The sequence below is a fragment of the Zonotrichia leucophrys genome, chromosome Z (genome assembly GCF_028769735.1).
Source record: "Zonotrichia leucophrys gambelii isolate GWCS_2022_RI chromosome Z, RI_Zleu_2.0, whole genome shotgun sequence".
In the NCBI taxonomy this organism is placed as follows: domain Eukaryota; kingdom Metazoa; phylum Chordata; class Aves; order Passeriformes; family Passerellidae; genus Zonotrichia; species Zonotrichia leucophrys.
The window spans coordinates 35,776,936-35,802,402 of record NC_088200.1 but is presented as its reverse complement, the minus strand read 5'-3'; the positions used below and the strand labels follow the sequence as shown (position 1 = coordinate 35,802,402).

Below are 25,467 nucleotides of genomic sequence, written 5' to 3'. Positions count from 1 at the left end.
GCAGAACTATGGGTAACTTAGGGAAGGTCTGTTCATAACAATAATTTTTTTTACTAGGGAATCTCATATTTTACACTCACATCAACTTTACTTACTACTCTCACTGCTAGATGGGCACTTCCATACTGCTAACTGGAAAAATGTTGTTCCCTGGCTCTACTGTGACATGTTTACACAACATCTACCAGTCTGCTTCAACTAGAGGAAAAAAACCAAGAGGTTTTGATGGCGCATTATATTTGTTGAGTTATTCTTGCTTAACAAGTAAACTTTACCCAGGATACATATGTAATGACAAAGACTCACAGAAACCTGTTTAATCGGCAGAAAGGTGTTTTTATGTAGTTTTTTGAGGGGATTGCAGAAAGTTGGGAGTGTACTAAAAGTAGAAAAATTAAGAAAATGGTGTAAAGTGAAACTGGATTTACATCCTATTATTAAAGAAGATCTGCAATTTCAGTGGTAGGCAAAAGTGGCTATTTGCAAATTTCTTTGTTTCAGTCTATCTGGACTGAAATGATTTGCTTTATACTGGCGAGAAGTGGAGCATCTTAGATCCATTTGAAGGAGTATAGATGAAAATAACCCATGTGATATGTGACTCTATTGCACTGTTGTTCATCAGACCTGCTCATTTTCACAAAGAACAAGTATTTTCCTAATCCATTAGAATTCAGGGCAATTTTCAAAGTTGGTTTTGAAGCTGCCACTAGCAAGTCGTGTTAAATGGATATTATAAACTGGTAGATGCACTAATCTAAAAAAATTTCCATTTAGACATTATAACAGTGTCTCCTGGTACCATGGTAAATACATAATTAAAAAGCCTGTTTAGCTTCACCAGCACCTGCAGGTGTATTGGCGTCACACCGAAGATTACTCTGATTCATTATTCCTAATTTTGAATTGGATTATTTAATCTGTTTCATTGACTGTAAATTGGAAAGCAGAAAGAAGACATGGGATGGAAGATTTTTTTCACTCTCATGCAGCTCTGTGCTAGGTGAGGTCGACCAGGCAGTTTCTCAGGCAAATCTGTGTGTTTCAGACCCTTATTAATTTTAGTAATCCGTTTCTGAATGAGTTCAGCCTAATTCAGTGTCTGCATCTAAAAGCAAAATATTTGGTTAGGTTGTAGGGTTTTTTCTTTATTTTTCTTTGGGGAGTTTTCTACTTTTTTTTTTTTGTTGTTTGTAATTTTTCTTCCCCCACCATACCAGTTCATTGATGGTAACAGCCACTTTATTGATGCAACAAAATAAAAAGAAGATATTTTCTCCCATTTATGAGGAAAGAAGTTTACTTCTGCACTGGAATATACTTACAGAAAACAGACATAATGGCTGACTGAAGAGATAACCAACGGTTATCTAAAATATTGAACAGAAACAACTGAAATTGTAGTTTTGTTAATTAGTTCTTAGTATCACGTATTTTGATTTACTGCTTTGGATGAATCCGTTATTAATGTAGGTTTTTATGGTTTGGAATTTTTGTTTTAATTCAGCACTAATTAAAAGTTAGAGGTATTCATGGGATGTGCTCTGTTTGGGGGTGAGAAGCAGGACTAGTTGAATTAGAAATTAATATTCAGACAATAAAACATGTGGCCAAAATGAACAGTTTTGATATAAAATGAGATGATTAATGTACATGACTGCACGGGCAATTTAAAGCTTTAGTGAAATATATCTTTTGGCTTTGAAATTTAATTAATCCTAGCTCATTGCACAGTGCTATGCACTGTTCAAGCATATGCAGCATTTATAATAATTCTGATTCTCAGGACTGCCATGGAAGCGCATTTCAAATTGCAAAGTCACAGCAATTTCTCCCATGACAGGGTCAATTCAGAGATGGACAAAAGTGGAATGAATTTAGCATCTAAATCTTAGAGCAGAAAAATCCAAAGGAACCTCCACAGTTGCAGAGGGATAAAACAGGAATTAGGGGGGCTAGGACAGCTTAACTAGCTGTGTTTTATCCAAAGCTTGTCTGTTAGGATTTTCTTGCTTGTGCCAGAGGGAATTGTTGGATCAAAGGAAAAGATAATGTGAAAACAGTAAGTGCAATGATAGCACCTATGGAATCTGCCAACAGCTCCATGTCATCACCTGGGATTACCTGAGCTTATGTTAATGTCTGTGCTCTATATATTGCATATTGGTAGCTACCATCTTGTAAAATATTGTTTATATGGGAAGAAAAATACCTTGTGTTGTTTGCTTTTTACAGTTCCACATTGTTAAATTTGAATGCTGATTGACTATTTGTGTTGGAAGTAGCAAGGAAATAGTGCTTCAGTCTTTTTTGGTATAATGCACTGTTGATTTATCTATCCAAGTAATACCTGTAGTAAATAGCAGTGTGCTGCTGTTGGCTGAAATAGTGTCTGTGAGCATCCAGTTTAGAAATTATTCCAATGAAGAAATGGAATAACGCTGATCAAATATTTATTCTGATAGATCTGTTATGGAATAAATAAAAATTATGCTAGCATCTGGTAGCAGATAATACTTTTTTTAAAGACTTAAGTTCTTGGCATGATAGCATTTTAAAAGTAGAAGTGATGATGGCAATGTACTGCTGCCTTATCAGAAAATGCAGCTGTGCAGAATATTCCTCAGCCTAGCAAGTAATCTATTACCTGTCACAATCTCTGCAGCTCCTGATCTTCTCCTATTAAATTATTAATTTATCTAATTTGGATATGAGGATGAGCAGAAGCACTTATTCCTTTTGTCATTACAGTGTTTCAATTAAAATAATATCTGAGTACATAAGAATGTATGTTACTAATGAAATAATAATCCAAAACTGAGTATTATTTCATTATTAAAACAAAAAGTATCAGCACACCTGCTGGTGTAAATTTTAAGCATATTGTAAGGTGAATGTCTCTATAAGGAAAGTGACTAGCATGCAGAAACATAGAGCAAGAAAATACTATGTTTTTCTCCAAATGAAATGAAAATTTAAAGGTCTATACCTATATCACCTTGGTCTGCACTAAATATTTAAAATAAAATTAATTTCATTAACCCAAGGAGGGGAAATATGGAAGCAAAATGCTTCATGATGGAATTTAATTGAGCCTTGTGCAACAAGCACTGCAAGTTGTAAATCTCACAACTGAGGTACAGGAAACTAATAAAAATAAGGCATATTAGGCATATAAAGATAATATGAGGATGCCAGAGGAAAAAACCAACCCCTATTAATAACTGAAATTTATGTGAATGATTGTTGTGGTCTCATTCATTTTTGATGGGCAATATTTCTTTTATAGAACTAGAAGAGTTTTGATCAAACATTTCCAGAAATGAGTTTTCATCTTTGTGATTTCCATCAGGATGGATCTATTGGAGTAGATTCCTGAGACATGCAAGTTGTGTTCCTTGGGAAAGAAAGAAATGGTTTTGTTTTGTTTTGTTTTGTTTTTTGGGGGGCTTGTTGTTGTTGTATGATTTTTCTTTTTTCTATTTTTCTTTTTTTTTTTTTTTTTTTTGTTGGGCTGTTGTCTTTCTTTTTGTTTTATTTTGTTTTCTTTTTTAATGGAGAGGATGGAACAGTTCTTACTTCCCGTTTCCATCCAAGAAAAAAAAAAATCTTGGCTCATCTTTGAATTTTTGACCTTTGGAAGTGCAAGCTGATCTGTTTGAGTAGCCATGCTATCAGGGGATTTTTACTTAAGTCTCAGTGTTAAATTGAGGCAAATAAATGGTAAGTATTTGTCAATCTAATGTTTTGGTGACATAAAATTATGTCTAGTCAAATTTTGTCTTGCATTACATTCTTTCTGCTCTCTAAATATGTCAAAAGTTCGATCCACTTAGTTTCAACTGGTTTTGGCTTCTACATTTGTTTCCCTTTTGGGATTAAGTTGTCTCGAAAATTTGGACTTTGTTCTTTTGAAAAGGAAATACTATGGGAGAAACCAACAGTTTTGTGTTCTTATTAATTTTCATTTAATGTTTTGTATCTTTTGGCTGTATATTTTGTTTTGTATTTGTGAAACTTCTCTTTAGAACTATAGTACTGGGCTACCTTACAACAATTTTCTCTTACTAAATCACTCATCAAATTATAATAGTCAGTCATAATATTACAAACCTGTATTTTTTAATTGTTTGTGCTACTGATACTGCTTTTTATCATTATCTTTAACATCATAAACAGGTTTGCATGAAGAAGTGTCGAGTTACTTGCTCTTTTTTCTTTTCCCATCTTTGCTGGTCAGCTGAGCATGATATTACTTTTCCTTGGTTTTGCTTTAAGTTCCATTTTCTTGATTTTCATGGTTGAGATCCTGTATTAGAACTCATCAATATTGTTTGAGAACAGGATCATTTTGTGTGAACAATGGATAGAATTAATTTGATTTTTATTTATGTGGAATTTCTGGGTTAGTTTTTGACTGAATGTCATCAGATATTTGTAGGCACACTTGAAAGTGGTGCTTGGGTTTGGTGAGTTGTTGGGTTTTTGAGGGGTTTTTTTTGTTGTTTGTTTGTTTGTTTGTTTGGGATTTTTCCTACTAAGGAAGCAGAGAGACTATTTCTTGTATAGTTTTAAATTGATTGCCGTGAGCTATCAATTGTATGAGATGTATTTTTTGCAGCTTGTACATCAGAGGATTTCCCTGAGTTGTTTTCTCACGTAAATACTAAAGAAACAGAATTTTACAAAAAATTAATTTAAAAAATTTGTTTTGGGTTGAAACAATAGTTTTAGGTTTTTTGCCTTGATGAAAACACTAATGTTTCTGTATTGTTCAACAAGTTTAAGAAGAGATCAGGCTGTATTTTCATTTTCCAGTAGTCTCACTGGAATTTAGTCTTTTCCTTTTTCTTGAATTTATATCTTTCTTTAGTTATTATGGAGATAAAGTTGTCTTTTTTTACTGACTGTGAAGCATGTCCAGAATGTTTTGTGAACTAAGCAGCTAAAAGATATGCAAAAGCAAAATGGTCTATCATGCAAAGGCTTGTCACTTTGGAATTATTACTATTAGAGAACTAAACACAGAGGTGACTCAGATGAAAGGTTTCTTTTTGAAGGCTCAAGAATGACTGCAGCATGATTAATGCTGTAAAAACTTCTATATTGAGAATGGAGAGCTTCAACATTCATTTAAAAATAGCTTTATATCTTTCATGCATTTAAACAGATAAACACTATTACCCTGATTTCTGAAAGTAATTCCAATAATACAAGTGAACCTTAGCTGTCTGTAAATGTATTTTAAGCCAAAGAGCAAAGAGCTTCAAAAAAGTGTGTAATTAAGCATCTGTGCTAAAGAGTGTGAAATTTCATATCAAAGCCTGTCTGCAGTTGTCTTGACAGGGAAGGCGGGAGGAGTGGATTAGTCTGAAAAGTTGTAATAGAAAACGAGCCTGACATGCTGTGGCATTTGGGGATTTACATACATTTCATATTGTTAGGTAAGAGAAGTCATTTGACATCTGAAATTAAGACACTAAATGTTTACTATGAGGTAGAGTTTAGATGAAGGAAATCTAAGGCTTGAGAAGTCTTGAACTTGCAAAAACTTGTGCAAAAGATTAGTTTTAGTTAGTATGGTGTCTTATCTCACATGCTTGCTGGAAAACAGCACCTATCAGCTTTTTCAGATGGCTGAACAATTTGTGGTTTACTTTAACCACTTAGATCCACTCATTAAAATTTTACCATTCTGTGTATATAGAGCTTGCTGTTTCACCACTGCAAGAAATATTTAGAGAAACAAAGAAATAGTTATTACAGATAAACATTAGTTTGTGGCAATTCTTTATGTAGGAATATTGCAGCCATTGTACATCTGAGGGGATGAATGGCATAATATTAATAATGAAAAGCAAAGATCAAATATACTAAGTACGTAGGTTTTAGACTTCTAAATACATGGGCTGTAGAAAATTTGAGTTCTTTTGTCAATTTTGGAGTTATTACATCTTTGTTATATTTGTTGTCTTAATGGAAAAGTGTTTGCCTTAATTACTTCCCATTGCAAATACTTAATTAGAGGTTATGTTTGACAGTTGCTGCATAGGTTGCTCCAATTTTCCAAGTCTTTTCCGATCAAAGAAACTATTAACAGATTGTAATTAAATACAGGTCTGAAAGATTATAGTCTTTAAACTCCAAATATAGTTTATTATCAGGATTAAAACAAATATAAAACTGGATATTCTCATTCTTATATTCATCATGCTACTTATAGGCATTGCAATACTTCACTATGAATTATTATATTCTCAACAATAGCATATGGGAAGATCCAAGTATAAGTCAGTAAAACACTGATTACATTATAATTCTTACAAAAATTTTTTGCTTGTTATGGAACCACATTTATAATTGCTCTTTCCAAAATAGAAATGATATTTTAGTCTTATTTTTAAAGTCTTTTTATAACGTGTTTTCTTTTTCTGGCTGTATGAAATGCTTTCCTCATTCAGACAGATTACCCAAACGATGTAACAGGAAACAAAAACTTCACGCTCATTTTATAACTGATTTATAATAGGTATATTAGTGCAAAAAGCTAATCAGGGAGTCCCATAGCCTCTGAGTCTCTCTATTGCAGTGAAATATGACTTTTCTTTCACTGCTGTATTTTTTCCTGACTAAATACACTTGCAAACTGATTTTTCAGAAGGTTTTGTCTATCTTTTAGATACCAGACTATGAATTACAACTGATATCAGCAAGTAATGAAGTTATGGCAGCACGAGGAGTAAAACACTGCTTAAGTGAACTTAAGTGACTAGTTATGCATTTATTGTTATGTCATTGTTTAAATTGTCCATAACTAGCATTTGGATACCAAGGGAGTTCTTGGTCAGCTGTTTGTAAGGCTAAACTCTTTTAATCAGTATGAAAGATGCTGTGTACACATCCCTTTAAAAATATCTAGCCATCTGGTAGCCAAAGTGTGTGCATGGTATCCCACACAAAGATTCCCTTGTCTGAAGAGGATGTAAGTGTGTATTATGTACATTTGTGCAGTGGGTGAAGATCATTGAAGTATGTAAGAATTCTGCAATGGAAAGAAAATACAGGTTTGTTAAAACTTGTCAAAAGAACAATATAGGAGATTATTTATTTTAGCATGTTTCTTTTCAGCTACCATCTGCTTCTTCTCAGTGCTTTTCCAAAAATTGAGAGTTTTAGACAGTTTTGTTACCTTGTGGGGAGAATCCAAGATGTATGATACAGATATCCTTCGAAGTCTTTCTATTTTAAAATATTTTAAAATATGTTCTAAGGTCAGACTGCATATCAAACCACTGTGTTCCGTCCACTGTATTAGCTGATTTCTTTGGAGGAAAGTGTACAAAAAGAAAGAGAAAAGCAGCCAGTCTTGTGGATGGTAGTAGCTATTCAAAAAGGAGTACCACCTCTCAGCATTACATGCTAGGTTGACATCTATATACATATATAGATTGACCAACAACATGGTATTTAATTTTTACATATATGAATTTATGCAAAATGTAATGTGTGAATTATGAAATATGTACAAAAAAATTAGTGTTATCCAGAAGACATTTATTTTCTGACCAGCGGCATAACATAATGAACAACTACAATGGTTAGAAAATAAATGCTAATGATAATCTGATGACAATAAAATTATCATCTTATCTCATTGACTACTTACATTTGTTGGGTGGTTGTTCAGCTATTTTCCATGGTTAGAGTTCTCCGTTTTTCACTTTTGTGATTTATTGTTAATATTGCTGCAGGGTAAAATGATCTTAAGGAAAAAATTGGAAGTTGAGACAAAGGGCACTTCCTTTACATGATGCGGGAGGGGTTTAAACTAAGGTTTACTGAAGTAAACTAAAGTTTACTAAACTAAAGAAGGGAGGAGAACTTCAATCTACCCCAATCCTAGCATTTTGGTGCCAGTGCCAACAAGAGACGCCCAAAATCTAGAGAATTTTTAGAATCCAGCAGGTTTAGATAAGGAAAAAGTTCTTCATTATGGGACAGATTGTACAGAGAAGCTGAGAATGCATTTTCCTTGGAAGTTTGCAAGGGTAGGGTGAATGGGGGTCTGAAGAATATGGTCTAATGAGGGGTGGCCATGGCAGGGGCTTTGGAAATAGATGGGCTTTTAGGTCCCTTACAACCCAAACCATTATATGAATGTCTTACAATAAAGAGAGACAGAAAATACAGAATAGAAGACAGAAAATGTAACGAAACGTACTGTTGGTAGCTGCAGTAGGTTCAGGATGGAAGGGTTACAGATCTTTGGTCAAGGAGAGGATGTGTGCAAAGACTACATGGCAAATAGGAAAAAATTGGAAGTTAATATAATGGGAAAGAAAAAGATAATGCTGCAGCTCAGAGAGTAGCTTATTTATAGCAGTTTATTGACAGGATGAGAATATTATTTTTAGCAGCATCTTTCAAACGTTCTTTAGGAGAATTACATCAGTATAAGAGTCCAAAACACAGTACAATGACCAAAGGATTTTTCATCTAAAAGAAAGGGATTTTTTTTTAAACTCAGGACTTGGAATCATCTTTCTTTCATTGTTCAAAATGTTTTGATATATTTGTGCATCACAAGGAATGTAAATTGGTAAAGTTATGATTATTTGCATAGAAATATTTCAAAGTTATCTCTATAAAGAAATAAAAGGCTATTTAATTTAATAATTCTCTATTTCTTATATTAGAATGTTGACTGGGAAAACCCAATAGTTCTTATACAGAAAAGAATGTAATGAATTTCACTGTAAGAATATAAATGAACTTTTTTTCTTTTTGAAATCTGTCTGCTGGCAGTACATCTGTTTGACGATCTTTGCTACATTCTTTCCACTCCTATTTTCAAGCAAGCAGCAGATCTGTTGGATAGAGTTTCCAGACTGCTTATGGGCAGTGATCCACCTGCAGCATGGTGAAATAACCCACAGGAGAGATCTTCGAGCCACTGAATGAATATGCTAAATTACCCACCAATCTTGGTCTCTTTAGGACCAGGAAATACATTAGCCATGTGCATTTACAGAAAAGTCTCAACTAGTGGAATAAAATTTCTGATCAGAATGAAAAAGCTATCCAATAAATGTCTGCTCCTAAATACCTCCATACTGAAAAAGAATACTGTAATGTCTGTGTCCTTCCTGAGCTACAGAAGGTAAAGAAAGATGTCTTAGTAATTCTGCAAATTCTGGATTTACTTGTATTATCACCAGTATTTTTTGATGAAAGTCTAAGAACCCAGCAAAATTTAGAAAATATTCATTGACAAAAGCTGTTTTTTAGAAGACACTTAACTGTTGTTCTTATGGAGTTTGTTGCTTTAGCAATTCTCCTGTGATGAGCAGTGTGGGATCTGTTATCCTGAGATTAGGTGCAGATCTGAGAAATCTGATTTAAAGGAATATGCCTCTACTCATGGCTGGGGATTGAAATTTAAGGTGGTCTTTAAGGTCCCTTCCAACCCAAACCACTTTTTATAATTCTGATTCTATGATCTTGTTAATATGCAATATAACACACAATGTGTATCCTATTTAAAAAATATCCTATTTTAAATTATGTCTCATAAGGGAACAACAGTGGAAACTACTTGCACAGAACATGAGAGGGAACAGAGACACTTCAGGGTGTGTAAGACCCTGCAGATGTCAGCACTTCAGATGTTATCATCTGTAATTCCAAGAACAGAAATACTGATGCGTAAACTCTACACTGCTATGCATTTAACCAAGCCCAGGAATTTAAATGGGTTTTCTTCAGCTTCCTTTACCATCCAACTACCTTCTGCAGGGCAAAGGTGATTCTTCTGGAGGCCAGAATTTCACAGCAATTACAGTCCATTAGAGACACTGGAGAATTTGTCCATTCTTGAGACTAATCGAAAGGAGACACATAACAAGGATTTCTAGTATTTTAATTACTTCTAGCACCTTAGTGAGTAATTCCTGCTCTGTAGAAGATGGTAGCAATATGCAGGATATATAAAACCTAACCTGGGAAGTTCAACAAGAATCTAGATGGAAAAAGAATTCCATGTATCAAACAAAATACAAAGTTAATGGTTCTGTCCAAAACTTGGGAATTACTTTTTCCTTCCGACAGTCTGCTCAATCTGTTGTACATATTTGTCAAATGTTCCACAGGGTGTTTGGAAAGGAAATTATCTACAATGTGTTAAGATGTGAAGAATAAAAATGTTAAATATTTCGACTTATCTTTCTGTGAGAAAGTACATGTGGGAGCACAATTTAAGCTAAAAAAATATCACCCCGATATTATTTTTTGCTATACCATTTTAAGAAATGTAACTGTATCTGTTGCATTTATTATAATTATTGAGAGGGGGGAAGATGACAAAAAAATCTCCAAAACAACAAGTAAAGAACATTACAGTTTCTGCTTTGAAAGGACATTGACTTTTAAAACAAAGAAATACACTGGTGTAGGAGGGAGAAAAAACCAATCAAGATCAACGTTTTTTATTCTATATATCTCAGGTGAAAAGTGTTTGTTTTATAATCAGCTTTTTTTAGCACATTTTACTCCCAGCTATCCTGGTGTTTAATGTCCTGCTGGAGATGTTCAGACAAATTGTACCTGTAGGGGAAGTAATTTTTTTTTGCAATATTTAACACGAATGCATTTTAATTCTGAGGAAATAGTGGCATTTTCTCCTCCTATTCAGACTTATTTGCCTACATGTTTATTGTTTTAGCTAGACGGACCTTGTTTAGTATTTATATTAAGCTTCAGTTTAATGTTTATATTAAGTGTGTCTGGTAACAGATGAAAAAAACAGTAGGAAATCTGTTCTCTCTAGATACATTTACAAAACTGTGCATGTAATTTCTATTCAGTGAGAAAGGATAAAAGCATCAGTATACTAATCTTTTTGTAAATACAGAGGGTTAACTGATTTTGGTGTGGTCAATTATGTAGCTGACAAAATACCTCTTTTGTATTTTTGTGTATTACAGGGAGCATCGTGTACCTTGGGATGATGGTGGGGGCATTCTTCTGGGGAGGCTTGGCCGACAAGGTGGGAAGGAGACAATCACTCCTGATATGTATGTCTGTCAATGGATTCTTTGCCTTCCTTTCATCCTTTGTCCAGGGCTATGGCTTCTTCCTCTTCTGTCGCTTGTTTTCTGGATTTGGGTAAGCTCCTCTGGTTTTGTTAATTTTCACAATTCTGTGTGTTAATAAAACTTTTCTGTTTGCATGAGTGCATTATTTAGGGTAGAAATACAGTCTGTGTCAGTGATGAGAAAACTAAGCAAGGTAGCTACTACACTCCTAAATAGCAACCTGAAGGGGAAGAATAATTTTGGGGGAAAGACACAGACTGAAAACTGTGAGAATGAATTTGTTCTTATATTGCAAAGGATTTGTTTTGTGAAGTTGATCAACTTGCTTAACTCTTTTAAGCCTCAGCTTCTTTATGTACAGTATCTTGTTCAGTCAGCAAAGTAACACTCTCAATACAGGTGTACACTAAGATTTTGGTAATATTTTTAAAGTTTCTAATGTCTTTATGTGCACAATATTGTGCACATGGCATTGTGATAAATTTACAATGGCATCCTAAACTGTGTCAAATGTTCTCTCTGCAATATTGGAGTTTATGAACCTGTGTTTTCTTTACTTTTCATTTAAATAACTTCTCAGTGATTAAATTTATAAATTTAAACTTGTATGAGCAGAGAAGGAGTTAGATAAGTAAACTACTATGAGAAAACCTCTACCTTTACTGCGCACTTGGATAAACAAGAGCTTTGTTCTGCCGACTGCTTGGTTTAGCACTTCTGGTCATTTTTTGTTTCAGATTAAGACTCCTAATTACAGTTCCAGTTCACACCACTCTTGGTCTTTGGTATGCTGAATAGACAAGATCAGATGAGAGCACAACAGCTGTGCTGTAAAGCCACACACCTGAACTCCATTTCTTTAATTGTTTGTTGCCTTTATGTTATGGAGCTATGGTTCAGCAATGCAGTTATATGATATTTGTGCTTTGAGAAATCCTTTGAACTGGTCTGAAGTAGGCTAGGGCTCAGCATGAATACCAAAAAGAAATTACCGTGGCACTCATTAGTTTTAATCTGATTTAGGAAGAGGAATGGAAGGACAAGAGGAGATAGAAAAATGTGAGGAGTCGTCTAGCTAGAAGACTCTCTTAGTTTGTCACCAGATTGTCAGATATGGCTTTATAAGACAAGAAGGAAAAATGGCAATATTCTACTTCCTGAAAACCCCAAATCCCATAGAAAAACAAAATTTTAAAAATCCCTTATCATAAATTCCCATCAGTTCTAGATGCTATGTTTTTTCACTCCATGCACAAGCACTACAGATCATGTAGCATGACACTTTCTTGATCACTCTTCCGTGATCCTGCAAAGTTCAGAAGCTTGTTGTATTACTGCTTGGCCTGGTCAATTTCCTGGGGCAGGTCTGAACCCTTATGCTACAAAGGTTTGTTTTGTTGCAGACCCAAAATGGCTTTAATTGAAATTGTCCCTTTTGGGATATACTGCAAAATATGTATTAATTATACTTCATGAGAAACTTGCCTACACTATTTCCTCCTCACCTGTCTAGGAGCTTTTACAGTAAGAGTCAGAGCCTGTAGTTTTCCTTGTGATACATGTTTGTCCTTGATTGGGAACCACATTCTCTTGCGTACCCAGCATATGATTAAAGGTCCTTGAAGGAGCAGGCCTTTCAAATCTTTATCCTACACTTTCCCCATTCTGTTCAAAGTCCTCCTACCGCATCTGTGAGAGCTACATGAATAGATCATAGATAATTTGTCGCCATGTACTGTATTTTAAATGGAGTCTCCAAAACAAAACAAACCCCAAACCAATCAAACAACAACAACAACAAAAGACAGCAGGAACTGTAGAGTTGTTCCTCATAGCAATTACTGCAGAGAGAGATTCATGGCTGGCTCATATTTGCTGTTTTCTTCAAAGATTGGATTTTTTTCCCTGAATAATCCCTTTCAGATTATATCAGGGTAGGTGTGTGAAAGCCGTGAGGTTTCTAGAAATCTGTTTGTTAGACCCTCAAGATGAGGAAAATCCCATCTTGATAGGTGTTTCCCCTCTTCCTGTCAATGGGCACCTCACGAAATTGCCACAGTTTCTCAGATATGGAGGATAGTGGCTTAGAAACTTTGTCTTTCAATTTCATCAGGACCCACCAATGTGTATTATCAGGTCCCATCAGCCTGTGCATCTTCAGGCTACTTAGATGTTCTCGAACCTGATCTTCTCCTGCAGTGGAATGTTGTCATTCTTCAAGTTCCCCTGCCTTGCCTCCGGCAGCTGATGTGAGTGGAGCTCTTCGTGATGAAGACCGAGGGGAAAAAAAGTTAAGTGCCCCAGCCTTGTCCATATGCAGGTAACCAGATCTCTGGTTTCCTTTGGGAAAAGGCACACGTTTTCCCTAGGCTTCTCAATTACATTCCACTGTACTTCTGCTTTTGTTCCAGTAATTTTGTGTGATTCAAATAGCCCAACTATGGAACTTGAATGATTTTAAGGAAAGAACTGAATTATATGTTTTAAAGGCAAAATAGTATTGTTACTCAGACTGGAGAGAAGTGGGAATTTTCTGAAGGGGCAGAGAGTTATCAGGATAATTTCTTTTAATTAAAGATCACTGAAATTAAATCCAGAAGCCTGATGAAGGTCTCTAGGAGGGCTTTAGACATGGTTTCCTACAAAGTGAAAAGACATAGAAGAGAAACTGTGTGTGGTATTCATCATCAGCCATTGTGGGAAGGTACAAATATTTATCATCAAAAAGCACCTTGTTGTATCTATTTGAAAATGTCAAAAGAGTGTTTCTCTGATGCAGAGCATGACTCACAATGTAGCTGCTAACTTGAATGAAGCTGGAGTTCTGTTCAACATTACCACTGTGAAATATTATTCTCAGCTGCATAATTTTGTCCAATTTCTAGAAAACACTAATCTAAGCTATTAGTTTAATATTTTTGATACTTACAAATTTAGATGCAATTTTTTTAAAGTACAACAACTAAATTTATAATAAAGTGATTAAAACTGCACTACACGTTTGTCTTATCCCACTAAATTTCATTTTGGTTGCTTCAAGATATGCAGAGATTATACAGTTTGGGGGAAAAAATGATGCTTATCCAGCCCAAATATTACTTCTAAAAGAAGTCAAAGTTTTCATATATTGAAAACTAGCTGAAATAAATATTCTGAGGTGAACTACAATTTTAAAATTTTCAGACAACTTGATATGTTTGCTCCTGGTGGAAAGTTATTCTTTCTTCTGAGCAAAATAAAAGATGCTAAATAAATGTAGCCTCTTTTAAAAGCACACAGTATTTCCAGAATGCAAAATTTCTTCAATTTGCCAGAATTGCCAGTTTGGCCAAATTTCTTCTCCAGACCCACAGAAATATTAGGAAATACAGGTTAGATATTGTTAACTGATGTAACTAAAAGCTATTAAGAAGCTTTTCTCCTGCCTGTTATCCCTTGTGAAAAAAAGCCTTTCTCAATATATATTAACATAATATTCCTTTTCCAGACTGCTTTGGACTATACTTCATTACTTCTGAGACTTACCTTCAGACTTTCTTCATCCTTTAGACAATCTCTAAACCTTCCTGCAGTACTCCTTCTATATTATTGGAATCTATCACAGAGTGATGGTGTCACTATGGTAGAACAAAACTTGTAATTCAGGTATTTTCTCAAATTCTTCACTTTTTCATGGGGAATCAAAAATTAGCAAAAATCCAAAACTATGAATATAGTTTCTTGTAACTTGCAGTTCTGAGGGGTTCTCTGAGTAAGTCTACACACTCTGACTTTTACCAGCAGTTTTGTATACTACATCGAGTGGCAAAAAACATTTAAGGTTGCATATCCACCCCTTAGAGACTATGACATGAAGGGTGTACAAGCAGTCTATATGCATAACAACTGCAAAAATGTTCCAACAGAGATGAAGACTATGTGGAACCAGGACAAGATTGTTGACCTACCCTCGCAGTTCCTTCAGGAACTAGTACTCCTCTAGGAGGAACTAGACCAACCTCCAGCTTTTATAATTCTATATCATCACTATTTAGTATCATGTTGTATTTTACTTCCTCATATCCACTTGTTCCACTGCTTTGTCTTGAAGAACCTTGTATCCTTTAACTCTCAAAATGTTGTAATCTTCTGCCTCTGATTCCTCTTCAGCATCCGACTGTGTCATACGCAGGGCTATCAGTGTTTTTACACTGTGAGCTAATGAACAGCTCTGCAGGTGACTGGCTTCAAAGCTGATAGGCTATGCCAAAAGGGATATACACTTTTCAGGGAAGCCAAGTAAGCATTTGGCAAGGTCTGAGCTTCACAAATTGCTTTGCTTCAGTCCTTGCAGCTTCAGATATGGGTAAAGGTTGACGAGAGGTTCTCAGAGAGAAAGGAGTCTTCTCTAAACCTTCTCTTCCCTTCTGTAAGAGAAGACACCATTCTTATGAGGAAAGGAAGATTATATAAAAGGGAGAAAAGGGAGGAAAAGACCAGACAAGGGTAAATAAAGAGAGATTACACAACAGAAAAAAATCAAAAGAAAAATTATAGAATCATATATTTAGGTTGGAAAGGATCTTTAAAATCACTGAGGTCAACCATCAAACTAATACTGCCAAGTCCACCACTAAGCCTTATTCCTAAGCATCTCATCTATAGATACTTTAAAACCCTCCAGGGATGGACATTCCACAGTTGCCTGAGCAGCCTGTTAGAATGTTTTGCAAACCTATCCATGAAGAACTTTTTCCATGGAGAAATTTTTCCTACTCTGCCATTCCTATGGTACAGCTAAGGTATTTCCTCTCACTCTATTTTTTGTCTCTTGGAAAAGGGGAGACCAGCCTTTCTACACCTCTTTTCAGGTAGATGTAGGAGTGATAAAGGGTTTTTTCTGACTTTCTCTAGCTGAAAGTGCCCCAGTTCCCTCAGCCACTCCTCTTAGGACTTTGCTCCAAATTTTTTGCCATTCTTGTTGTCCTCTCTGAACATGTTCCAGCATCAAAATGACCTTCCTGTGGTAGGTCATTAAACAGAGGATTGGAGATGTTGGCCTCACCAGTGCCCAGTACAAGGGGACAATCCCTGCCCTGGCCCTGCTGGCCACAGCATTGCTGATCCAGGCCAGGATGCCATTGGCCTTCTTGGCCACCTGGGCACAGCCTGGCTCATGTTCAGCTGCTGCCACCAGCACCCCCAGCTCCTTTCCAGCCACTCTGCCCCAGCCTGTGGCACTGCCTGGGGTTGGTGTGACCCAAGGGCAGGACCCAGCACTGGGCCTTGTTGAGCCTCTCACCACTGGGCCCAGCCATGATCCAGCCTGCCCAGATCCCTCTGCAGAGCCTCCCTGCCCTCCAGCAAATCAGCACTCCCACCCAACTTGGTGTTACCTGTGAACTGACTGAGGGTGCACTCAATTCCTTGTCCAGGTCATCAAGGAGGGCATTAAACAGGACTGGCACCAGCACAGAGCCCTGGGGAGCAGCACTGGTGATAGCCACCAGGTGGGTGTAACTCCACTCACTGCTGCTTTCTGGGCCCAGCCAGCCTGACAGTCCTTTACCCAGGGAACAGGGCAACTGTCCAAGTCACAGGCTGCCAGTTTCTCCAGGGCAGTGCTTTGGAAAATGGTGTCAAAGGCTTTACTAAAGTCCGGTTGGGCAACATCCACATTCTTTCCCTCCTCCACAGTGTATGGCTTGTGAAAAGCAGGTCCTACTTGATCTCCTGTTATAGAATTGCCCATCCAAAGTGGGCAATCCTAAAATAGACGGAGATCAAGTAGTACCTGCCTTTCACAAACCATACCCATGATGGCTGGGCCTGATCCCCTGGTTCTCCTGCATGTGTCATGTGATGGTGCAGGGTCATCTGCTCCATGACCTTCCTGAACACTGCAGTCAGGCTTGTAGTTTCCCAGGTCCTCCTTCTGACCCTCCTTGTAGATGTGGCTCGTATATCCCAACCTCCAGTCGACTGACACCTCCCCAGTTAGTCAGGACTTGTCGGATCTCAGGATCTAAGTCCTGAGGTGCTGAGCCACCGAGACCACCTTGGGGGGCTCGGGAGTCCTGGAATGTTGCCAGAAGTGTCTGGGGCTGGACTTTGATCCTACACGGGAGACGACACCTGTATGAGGATAGGAGGACTTCACCGGGGTGAATGGTGAAGGGATTAGTTAATTAGAGGGTGAGACACAGGGTTTAGGATTTATGTACAGGGGGGTTTAGAGAAGTAAGATGGAGGAATTGGGGTGTGTCCTGTTCTTCTTCTTCTTCTTCTTCTCCTCCATCTTCTTTGGCCATGGTGGCACTTTTGGATTAGTTATTACTGAAAGTGCACCCAACAATAAGAATAAATGGTATTGGGGAAAAATGATAAATGTTGTACACGTAACAATGGGTATAAAGATACGTGGCTGTCCGGAGGACGGCACAGTGTGCTCATGGCTGACTGCTGAGCAGATCTCTGTTCGGCTGAAAGAACATCTTTTAGATAAACAATTAATAAACATAAAAACCGAAAGAAGAACTGAAGCCTCTTCTCGTCCTTCGATACGCGGGCTGTCCCAAGGCCACTCCGGGCCTTTCTAGGCCCCTCAAACAGCCGAGAAAACCCGACAAGGACTGCTGGTAAATGATGGAAAGTGGCTCAGTGAGCACTCCCACCAGCACCCCTAGGGCCCCTGCGTGGATCCTATCCAGGCCCAAACGTTTGAGCATGCCTAAGTGATGTAGTGGATCTCTGAACATTTTCCTTTGGATTATGTGGGCTTCATTCTGCTTCTGCTCTCTGTCTCACAGATCAGGAGGCTGGGTACCCTGGGAACAGCTGGTCTGACTATTAAAAATTTAAACAAAGAAGACCCCTGTCTTTTCTTCATGCTTTGTCACTGTGTTTCCCCCTTCACGTGAAAAAGGCTGGGTACTGTCCTTAGCCCGCCTTTGTTGTTAATATATTTATTGAAACCTTGTTTTGTCTTAGTGGCAGTAGATAGGTTAGGAATCAGTTGGGCTTTGGCTCTTCTGATTTTCTCCCTGCATGATCTCATTACATCCCTGTACTCTTCCTGAGCAGCCTGCCTACTCTTTCTTAGATCATAAACTCTCTTGTTTTTTTCTGGAGTTCAGCCCTCTCTTCAGTCAGGCTGGTCTTCTTCCCTGCTAGTCGAACTTTAAGCATATGGTGACAGCCTGGTCCTGCACTTTAGGATTTCATTCCTGAAGAATGTTCAGTGTTCCTGGGCTCATTTGGCAACCACAACTGCCTCCCAAGGGATTTTCTAAACAGGCCCAAGTCTGCTCTCCACAAGTTCAAGGTACATGTTCTCCTTGCCAACCTTCCTTACTTCTCTGACAATGAAAGGCTCTGTCATTTTGTCATCACAGTGGCCCAGAGAGCCTCCAGCCATCATAACCCATCACCCACCAGTCCTCCTCTGCTCACAAACGACAGTTCCAGTAGGGTGCCCTACCTTGTTGACATCCTGACCAGCTGTGTCAGCGCATTATCTTCCAGGAACCTCCTGGACTGGTTGGTTCCTCTCCACTCTGTTGCTTTTCCAGCTGGCATCTGGTAGGTTGAAATCCCCCACAAGAACAGTGGAGGGATTGTGCCAGTGATTGTGAGTTCTCCCAGTTGCTTCTAGAATATTTCACCTGCCTTTTCTTCCTGTGGTCTATAGCAGACACTGACCATGGTATTTGTCTTTCAAGTAAAAACTTGAAGAGTAAAGAAGAAAAAGCAAATCTACAAAAGAATTAATTAGCATGTGAAAGCAATTTATTGACACATCTGACACATTTTTTGCTTTTATATACTTGAATGTAAATTAAACTTGATTTTTAAAATAGTGTTGGGTAAATAGGGGGAATGAATTATTTATTTGTCAATTCATTTTTCATCAGAACTGACTGTTGTAGAGTTCAGTAAAATATCATGTGAATCATTTTTACAAGGACTCTCTTGCTATTAATAGCACACAGGCCACTTATGTACCTGCAAGAAAACTTTCTTATTCATAGTCCAAAGAAACACTTGTATTTAAAAATGGGTACAGTGATCAACAAAGCTTAGTCTTTAGTGTGATGCAGTTTTCTAGGTCTTTATCCAGCAATTCTCAAGGAAAAGGTCGATCTGTTTGCTCGCCATTAAATACTTTGCCAGTCTAATGGCAATTCTGAAAGGGAAAAAACGGTGATATTTTTCAGTGAGACTTGTGGTACTGGGGTGGAAAACTGTTAAGAAGACTGTTTGCGCAATTGGATGGAAGGACAAGGAGTGATGGGCTGTTTCCAATTCTTTGAATCTGTGTTTTGAGCTCTATCACTTTTTAACAAATAGCAAATAACAAGGTGACAACTTGCAAATGCCGTCTCAGACAGACACTATCTATTTTTAGTCTGGATGTTGTTCAAGTTTGAAAGAGAAGACAAGGTATTTCAGAAGAACACCAACCTACCTTGTATATTTAGTATTCTGTAAGGGCTTTTTGTCCTTATTATCTCTATTCCTTTTATGCTTTTGCATTTCAAGCCCTTTCGGCTAGTGAATCTGCAAATAAACAATAGCTTCTATCTGAAGCCAGAGGTTTCTGAATGCCTCACAGACGTGTTTTCATCCCAGCTGTCACACTGTGCAATTGCCAAAATCTGTTGTGACAAATCACAGCTCTGAAGGTAGATTAGCAGACATTTATCATCTTTGTTTGTAACAAAGAAAATGCAAATATATCTTAGCTTATTGTTTGTTTCACTGAATCCCACTCTCCTAAGGAGCACCCCTTAAATCTCCTTTTGGTTTCACCTTTCCCATAATTGCACAGAAGAAACCTGAACTGAGAGTGTACAGAAATATGCATTCTCTCTTGCTCTGCCTACCTACTTCTGATGAGGTTTATTACATAAGATGAAGAATAACTGAAAAAGATCATGATTTATTATTCTTTTGATTGACATTTATGGTATTCTTCCTCATATAAACAATACGTGCAGTAGAAAAAGGTTCCTGCTATTTTATTAGTGTTGTTCTTTCATTTATTCCTACATATTTATCAAGAAAAAAATCAAGGCTGAAGGCATGTGTCCTTTTATTTCACATGAAAAGTCTGATTTTTATTGAGTGAGAGAACTTATTTCATGATTTTGGGCCAAGCTCAATGAAGTTTTACCTCCTGTTGGTATTAGATTTTGCCTCATTACAGAATGTGTTATTCAGGAGACAGATATCAGTCATGATCATCATCCCAGAGGCTTAGATCTGTGGGTTTTTAATCCTCTAAAAATGTTCAGACTCCACACAGTTTATCTGTGAAGGAAGATAGGAAAAAAAGTACTTAGTTTTTGTACATACTAACAAGATACATACTATTCATGACCCAGAAGGAAGTAGTGCATGGACTTCTCTCTGTTATTTGTGGGTAACATGTTTACATCCACTGCTTTGGTCAGGTGTCCTGGGGTGACGTTATGATGCTTGTATATCCCCATTCATCTGTTCTGTGCCTTTAAGACCGGCACTGAAGAGTGGAAGTTTTGTTTGGGTTTCTCTTATCAGGACACAGAGACAAGCAGTACACAGAGCTGTTTTTTTTTACTTCCAGCTTTGGGCTTGCTGCTTTTGCTTGCTGCTTTTGCTTGCTGCTTTTGCTTGCTCCCTTTTTCTGCTCTTGCTTCTGCTCTGCTTTCTGCCTCTGCTTATTAGCTAGTTCTAGCTAAACAGTCCACACTGCTTCCTGGACTGTTTCTCCTCTCCTGTTCCTGTGACCATCTCGAACCTGCTCTGGACTGGGACCCGGGAACACCAAGGGTTCGGCTGCAGCGGCTGGCCCAGCGCCGGAGGGACTGAGAACAGAGCAACCACCCCCGAAAGAGACTTTCTGATTTTGCCATCTTTCTCAGAGCGGTGTCATCGGGTATTGTTCATTTTGTGTGCTGGGGGGTGCGGGGCCAGTCAAATAAACAGGTTCTTTCCACCTCTCTCCGAGGAATTTTTTCCCGAACCGGTTGGGGGGAGGGGCCATGTGGGTTTCGCTTTCTGGAGGGGCCCTCCTTTGCAGATTCTTTAGCAAATTTGCCCTAAACCAGTACAAATCTTTGGCGCCCAAATGTGAGGTGAGAGAGAGAGTGGAAAAACCCTGTTTTGACTGCATTTTGGCTGCTATTACTCTGTGTTCGTTTAAATCAGCTAATAGCCATGCTTTTTGGATTCATAATGTCTGTTGGGGTGAAGGTTTGCATGCATTTCTGGTCCCTAGGGTTTTTTGAGATTTTAATACCTCTCTGGTCCCTAGGCTTATTTTCCTATCCAGAAATAGCTTTAGTATTGCCCCTAATACGTAGTTTTTACATCAGAGGGGCTGTGACCAGAATAGCTATCCTGCTGGGTTTGGTGGCAATAATGTGCAAGAAGTTTATAAACATGCTGGGGTCTGCTCCAGGTATGAATGGTTCATGGCTATGGTTATGCATCCAGTTTGTCGCAGGAGGAGCAGGAGGGAATGAGGTTTTTCAGCCTCTGCTTTCCTCCTTCTCCTATGAATCAGTTGCATCACTAGTGAAGGATGTTCAGTTTCCCTCAATGTTAAAGAAACCATCTTCCTGGTATTCAGTCTGGTAACCTTCCTCTATACAGCCTGCTGCTTCTCTAGAATGAGGGCTGAGATTTCTAGACGGGCTGATGAGACCCCTGACTCAGGAGTAAACCCTGGTGTGGAAAATCCTAAGTGGTATGGGAAATGGGACGATATGGGCCAAATCCTGAAGGAATTCTCTGACCCTATAGTGTGGGATTTTCCCCATGAACAAATTCAGAACCCAGCTGAGGTGGGGAAATATCTGAAAGAGAAGTACCAGGATGAGCCTAAGGAGAGGAAGGTCATTGCAGTGAGCTGGGCCCTGGCATATGCTTATCGCACACTGCTAGATACTCTAGGGCAGCAGACAGAGGCAGGGGGGCAGGGAGATAAATCAGCAACTGTCCCGGTGACTCAGGCTGTAGCTAACACTCCAGGCTCGAAGCCAGCATCTAAACCCATGGCTGTTGCTACCAGCACTAGAAGTGGGAAATGCACAGCCAAGACCAATCGACCAGTGGACGATGATGATGATGATGATGATGCAGGAGAAGGAACCTCAGTGCCTCCTGACGTAAAGTCAAGAGTCAAAGCAGCAGGTGCAAGATCAGATGCCAATATTGAGTCCTTCTCCCTGAAGGACCTTCGTGGCCTACGGAAGGATTACACTCGAAGGTCTGATGAATCCATAATTAGTTGGCTGGTCCGTCTCTGGGATACTGCAGGCTACCGTTTTGGATGGCACTGAAGCCAGGCATTTGGGATCCCTGTCACAGGATACTGTCATAGACCAAGGAATGATGAGGGGGGCTAACTCTCACAGCCTCTGGGAACGGGTCCTAAGAAGTGTGGCAGAAAGATACCTGTGTGCAGACAATCTCTATATGCAGCAGACTCAGTGGAAGACAATAGAGCAAGGGATCCAACGCCTGAGAGAAATGGCCGTGGCTGAGATTATCTTCTCAGATGATGTAACAACTAGGAACCCAGACTTAGTACCATGCACGTCTGTGATGTGGCGAAAACTCGTACGACTCGGGCCACAAGAATATGCTTCTGCCTTAGCCATCATGAAGAGGGATGAGAGGGGTGAGACTGTGCTTGACATGGCAAGGAAGCTCCGAGCATATGCAGATGCTGTACATGGCCCGACACATGCCAGAATCGCAGTGGTAGAAACACGTCTGCAGAACTTAGAGGATAAGATAGAGGAGAACCATAAGAAGCTTAGAGAGGAGATTAAAGAAGACCTTCTCCAAATTTCAGCAGTACAGATCCGAGGTTCCGGTATCCAAGGCAGACGTTTCCAAGATGGTGAGAGAAGATACACCCCACGAGCTGAGCTGTGGTTTTACCTGCGTGATTGTGGGGAAAACATGAGAAGGTGGGATAGGAAACCTACCGCTGTTCTAGCACGACGGGTGTGTGAACTGAAGGAAGCCACCAGGAGGAAAGCAGCTCCAGTTGCCCGTAGCCGAACGGCCAGGTATGATGATGATGACATGTCTGATCCCCTCGAAGGAACATCCAAAACATACACCCAGGGAAATAATGATAACCAGGCTTAGAGGGGCCCTGCCTCTAGCCAGGTAGAGGCCAGGGAAAATCGTGTCTTCTGGTCTGTGTGGATTCGTTGGCCTGGCACATCGGAACCACAAGAGTAGGAAGCTTTGGTCGATACTGGTGTGCAGTGCACGTTAATCCCATCAAGACATGTGGGGACAGAGTCTGTTTCTATTGCTGGTGTGACAGGGGGATCCCAGGATTTCACTTTGGTGGAAGCTGATGTGAGCCTAACGGGAAATGAGTGGAAGAAGCATCCTATTGTGACTGGCCCAGAGGCCCCATGTATTTTGGGCATAGACTACCTTCGAAGTGGGTACTTCAAAGACCCAAAAGGACTCAGATGGGCATTTGGAATAGCTGCTGTAGAGACAGAGGGCATCCAGCAGTTGAACACCTTGCCTGGGTTGTCTGAGAATCCATCTGCAGTAGGATGCCTGACGGGAGAAGAGCAACGAGTGCCAATTGCCACTTCCATAGTGCATCGACGGCAGTATAGAACCACTCGAGATGCTGTGATCCCCATTCATAAGATGATCCGAGAGCTGGAGAGCCAAGGGGTGGTCAGCAAGACCCACTCACCCTTCAACAGCCCCATTTGGCCTGTGCGAAAATCTGAAGGAGAATGGAGATTGACTGTGGACTATCATGCATTGAATGAAGTGACTCCACCACTGAGTGCTGCCGTGCCAGATATATTAGAGCTCCAGTATGAGCTTGAGTCCAAGGCAGCAAGGTGGTACGCCACTATAGACATAGCCAATGCATTTTTCTCCATTCCTCTGGCAGCAGAATGCAGGCCTCAGTTTGCCTTCACATGGAGGGGAGTGCAGTACACCTGGAACCGATTGCCCCAGGGGTGGAAGCACAGCCCCACCATCTGCCATGGACTGATCCAGACTGCACTGGAAAAGGGTGAGGCTCCAGAACATCTGCAGTATATTGATGACATCATTGTGTGGGGGAACACAGCTGGGGAAGTGTTCGAGAAAGGGAAGGAAATTATCCAGATCCTCCTGGGAGCTGGTTTCGCCATTAAAAAGAGCAAAGTAAAGGGACCAGCTCGTGAGATTCAATTCCTGGGAGTGAAGTGGCAAGATGGACGGCGTCAGATTCCTACAGATGTCATCAACAAGATCACAGCAATGTCTCCACCCACCAATAAGAAAGAGACACAAGCTTTCTTGGGTGCAATAGGTTTTTGGAGGATGCATATTCCTGAGTACAGTCAGATCGTGAGCCCTCTCTACCTGGTCACCCGCAAGAAGAACAATTTCCAGTGGGGCCCTGAGCAGCAACAGGCCTTTGTCCAGATCAAGCAGGAGATTGCTCATGCAGTAGCCCTTGGCCCAGTCAGGACAGGACCAGAGGTGAAGAATGTGCTCTACTCTGCAGCCAGGAACCATGGCTTGTCCTGGAGCCTTTGGCAGAAGGTGCCTGAGGAGACTCGGGGTCGACCACTGGGATTTTGGAGTCGAAGCTACAGAGGGGCTGAAGCCAACTATACTCCAACAGAGAAAGAAATCCTGGCTGCCTATGAAGGAGTCCAGGCTGCTTCGGAGGTAATAGGCACTGAAGCACAACTCCTCCTGGCACCCCGACTACCCGTGCTGGGGTGGATGTTCAAAGGCAAGGTTCCTTCCACTCACCATGCCACCAGTGCTACATGGAGCAAGTGGATTGCTCTCATCACTCAGCGCGCCCGTATAGGTAAACTGAATCGCCCTGGGATTTTGGAGGTCATTACAAATTGGCCCGAAGGTGAGAATTTTGGTGTCACAGATGAAGAGGAACAAGAACCAGTGACACGTGCTGAAGAGGCTCCTCCCTATAACCAACTGCCCCCAGAGGAAACACGCTACGCTCTTTTCACTGACGGTTCCTGTCGCATCGTAGGGATGAACCGGAAGTGGAAAGCAGCCGTATGGAGCCCCACACGACAGGTTGCACAAGCTACCGAAGGAGAAGGTGGATCAAGCCAATTTGCTGAACTCAAAGCTGTTCAACTGGCCCTAGACATTGCTGAGAGAGAGAAGTGGCCAAGGCTCTACCTCTACACTGATTCATGGATGGTAGCCAATGCTCTGTGGGGATGGCTGGAGAGGTGGAAAAAGGCTAACTGGCAGCGTAGAGGGAAACCAATTTGGGCTGCTGGTGAGTGGAAAAACATTGCTACCAGGGTCGGGAGGCTACCTGTGAAAGTCCGCCATGTAGATGCCCATGTACCCAAGAGTAGGGCCACCGAAGAGCACC

General features: G+C 39.7%; 1 protein-coding gene across 2 annotated transcripts in view; it reads left to right on the top strand.

Moving 5' to 3' along the window:
• SV2C (synaptic vesicle glycoprotein 2C) overlaps positions 1-25,467 on the top strand; it is a 119,684-nt gene that overhangs the window by 36,248 nt on the left and 57,969 nt on the right. For both annotated transcript variants that reach the window (XM_064735129.1, XM_064735130.1), the window contains exon 3: positions 10,983-11,163. In XM_064735129.1, coding sequence (XP_064591199.1) covers positions 10,983-11,163 — 181 coding nt within the window. The remainder of the gene's footprint in view (positions 1-10,982; positions 11,164-25,467) is intronic.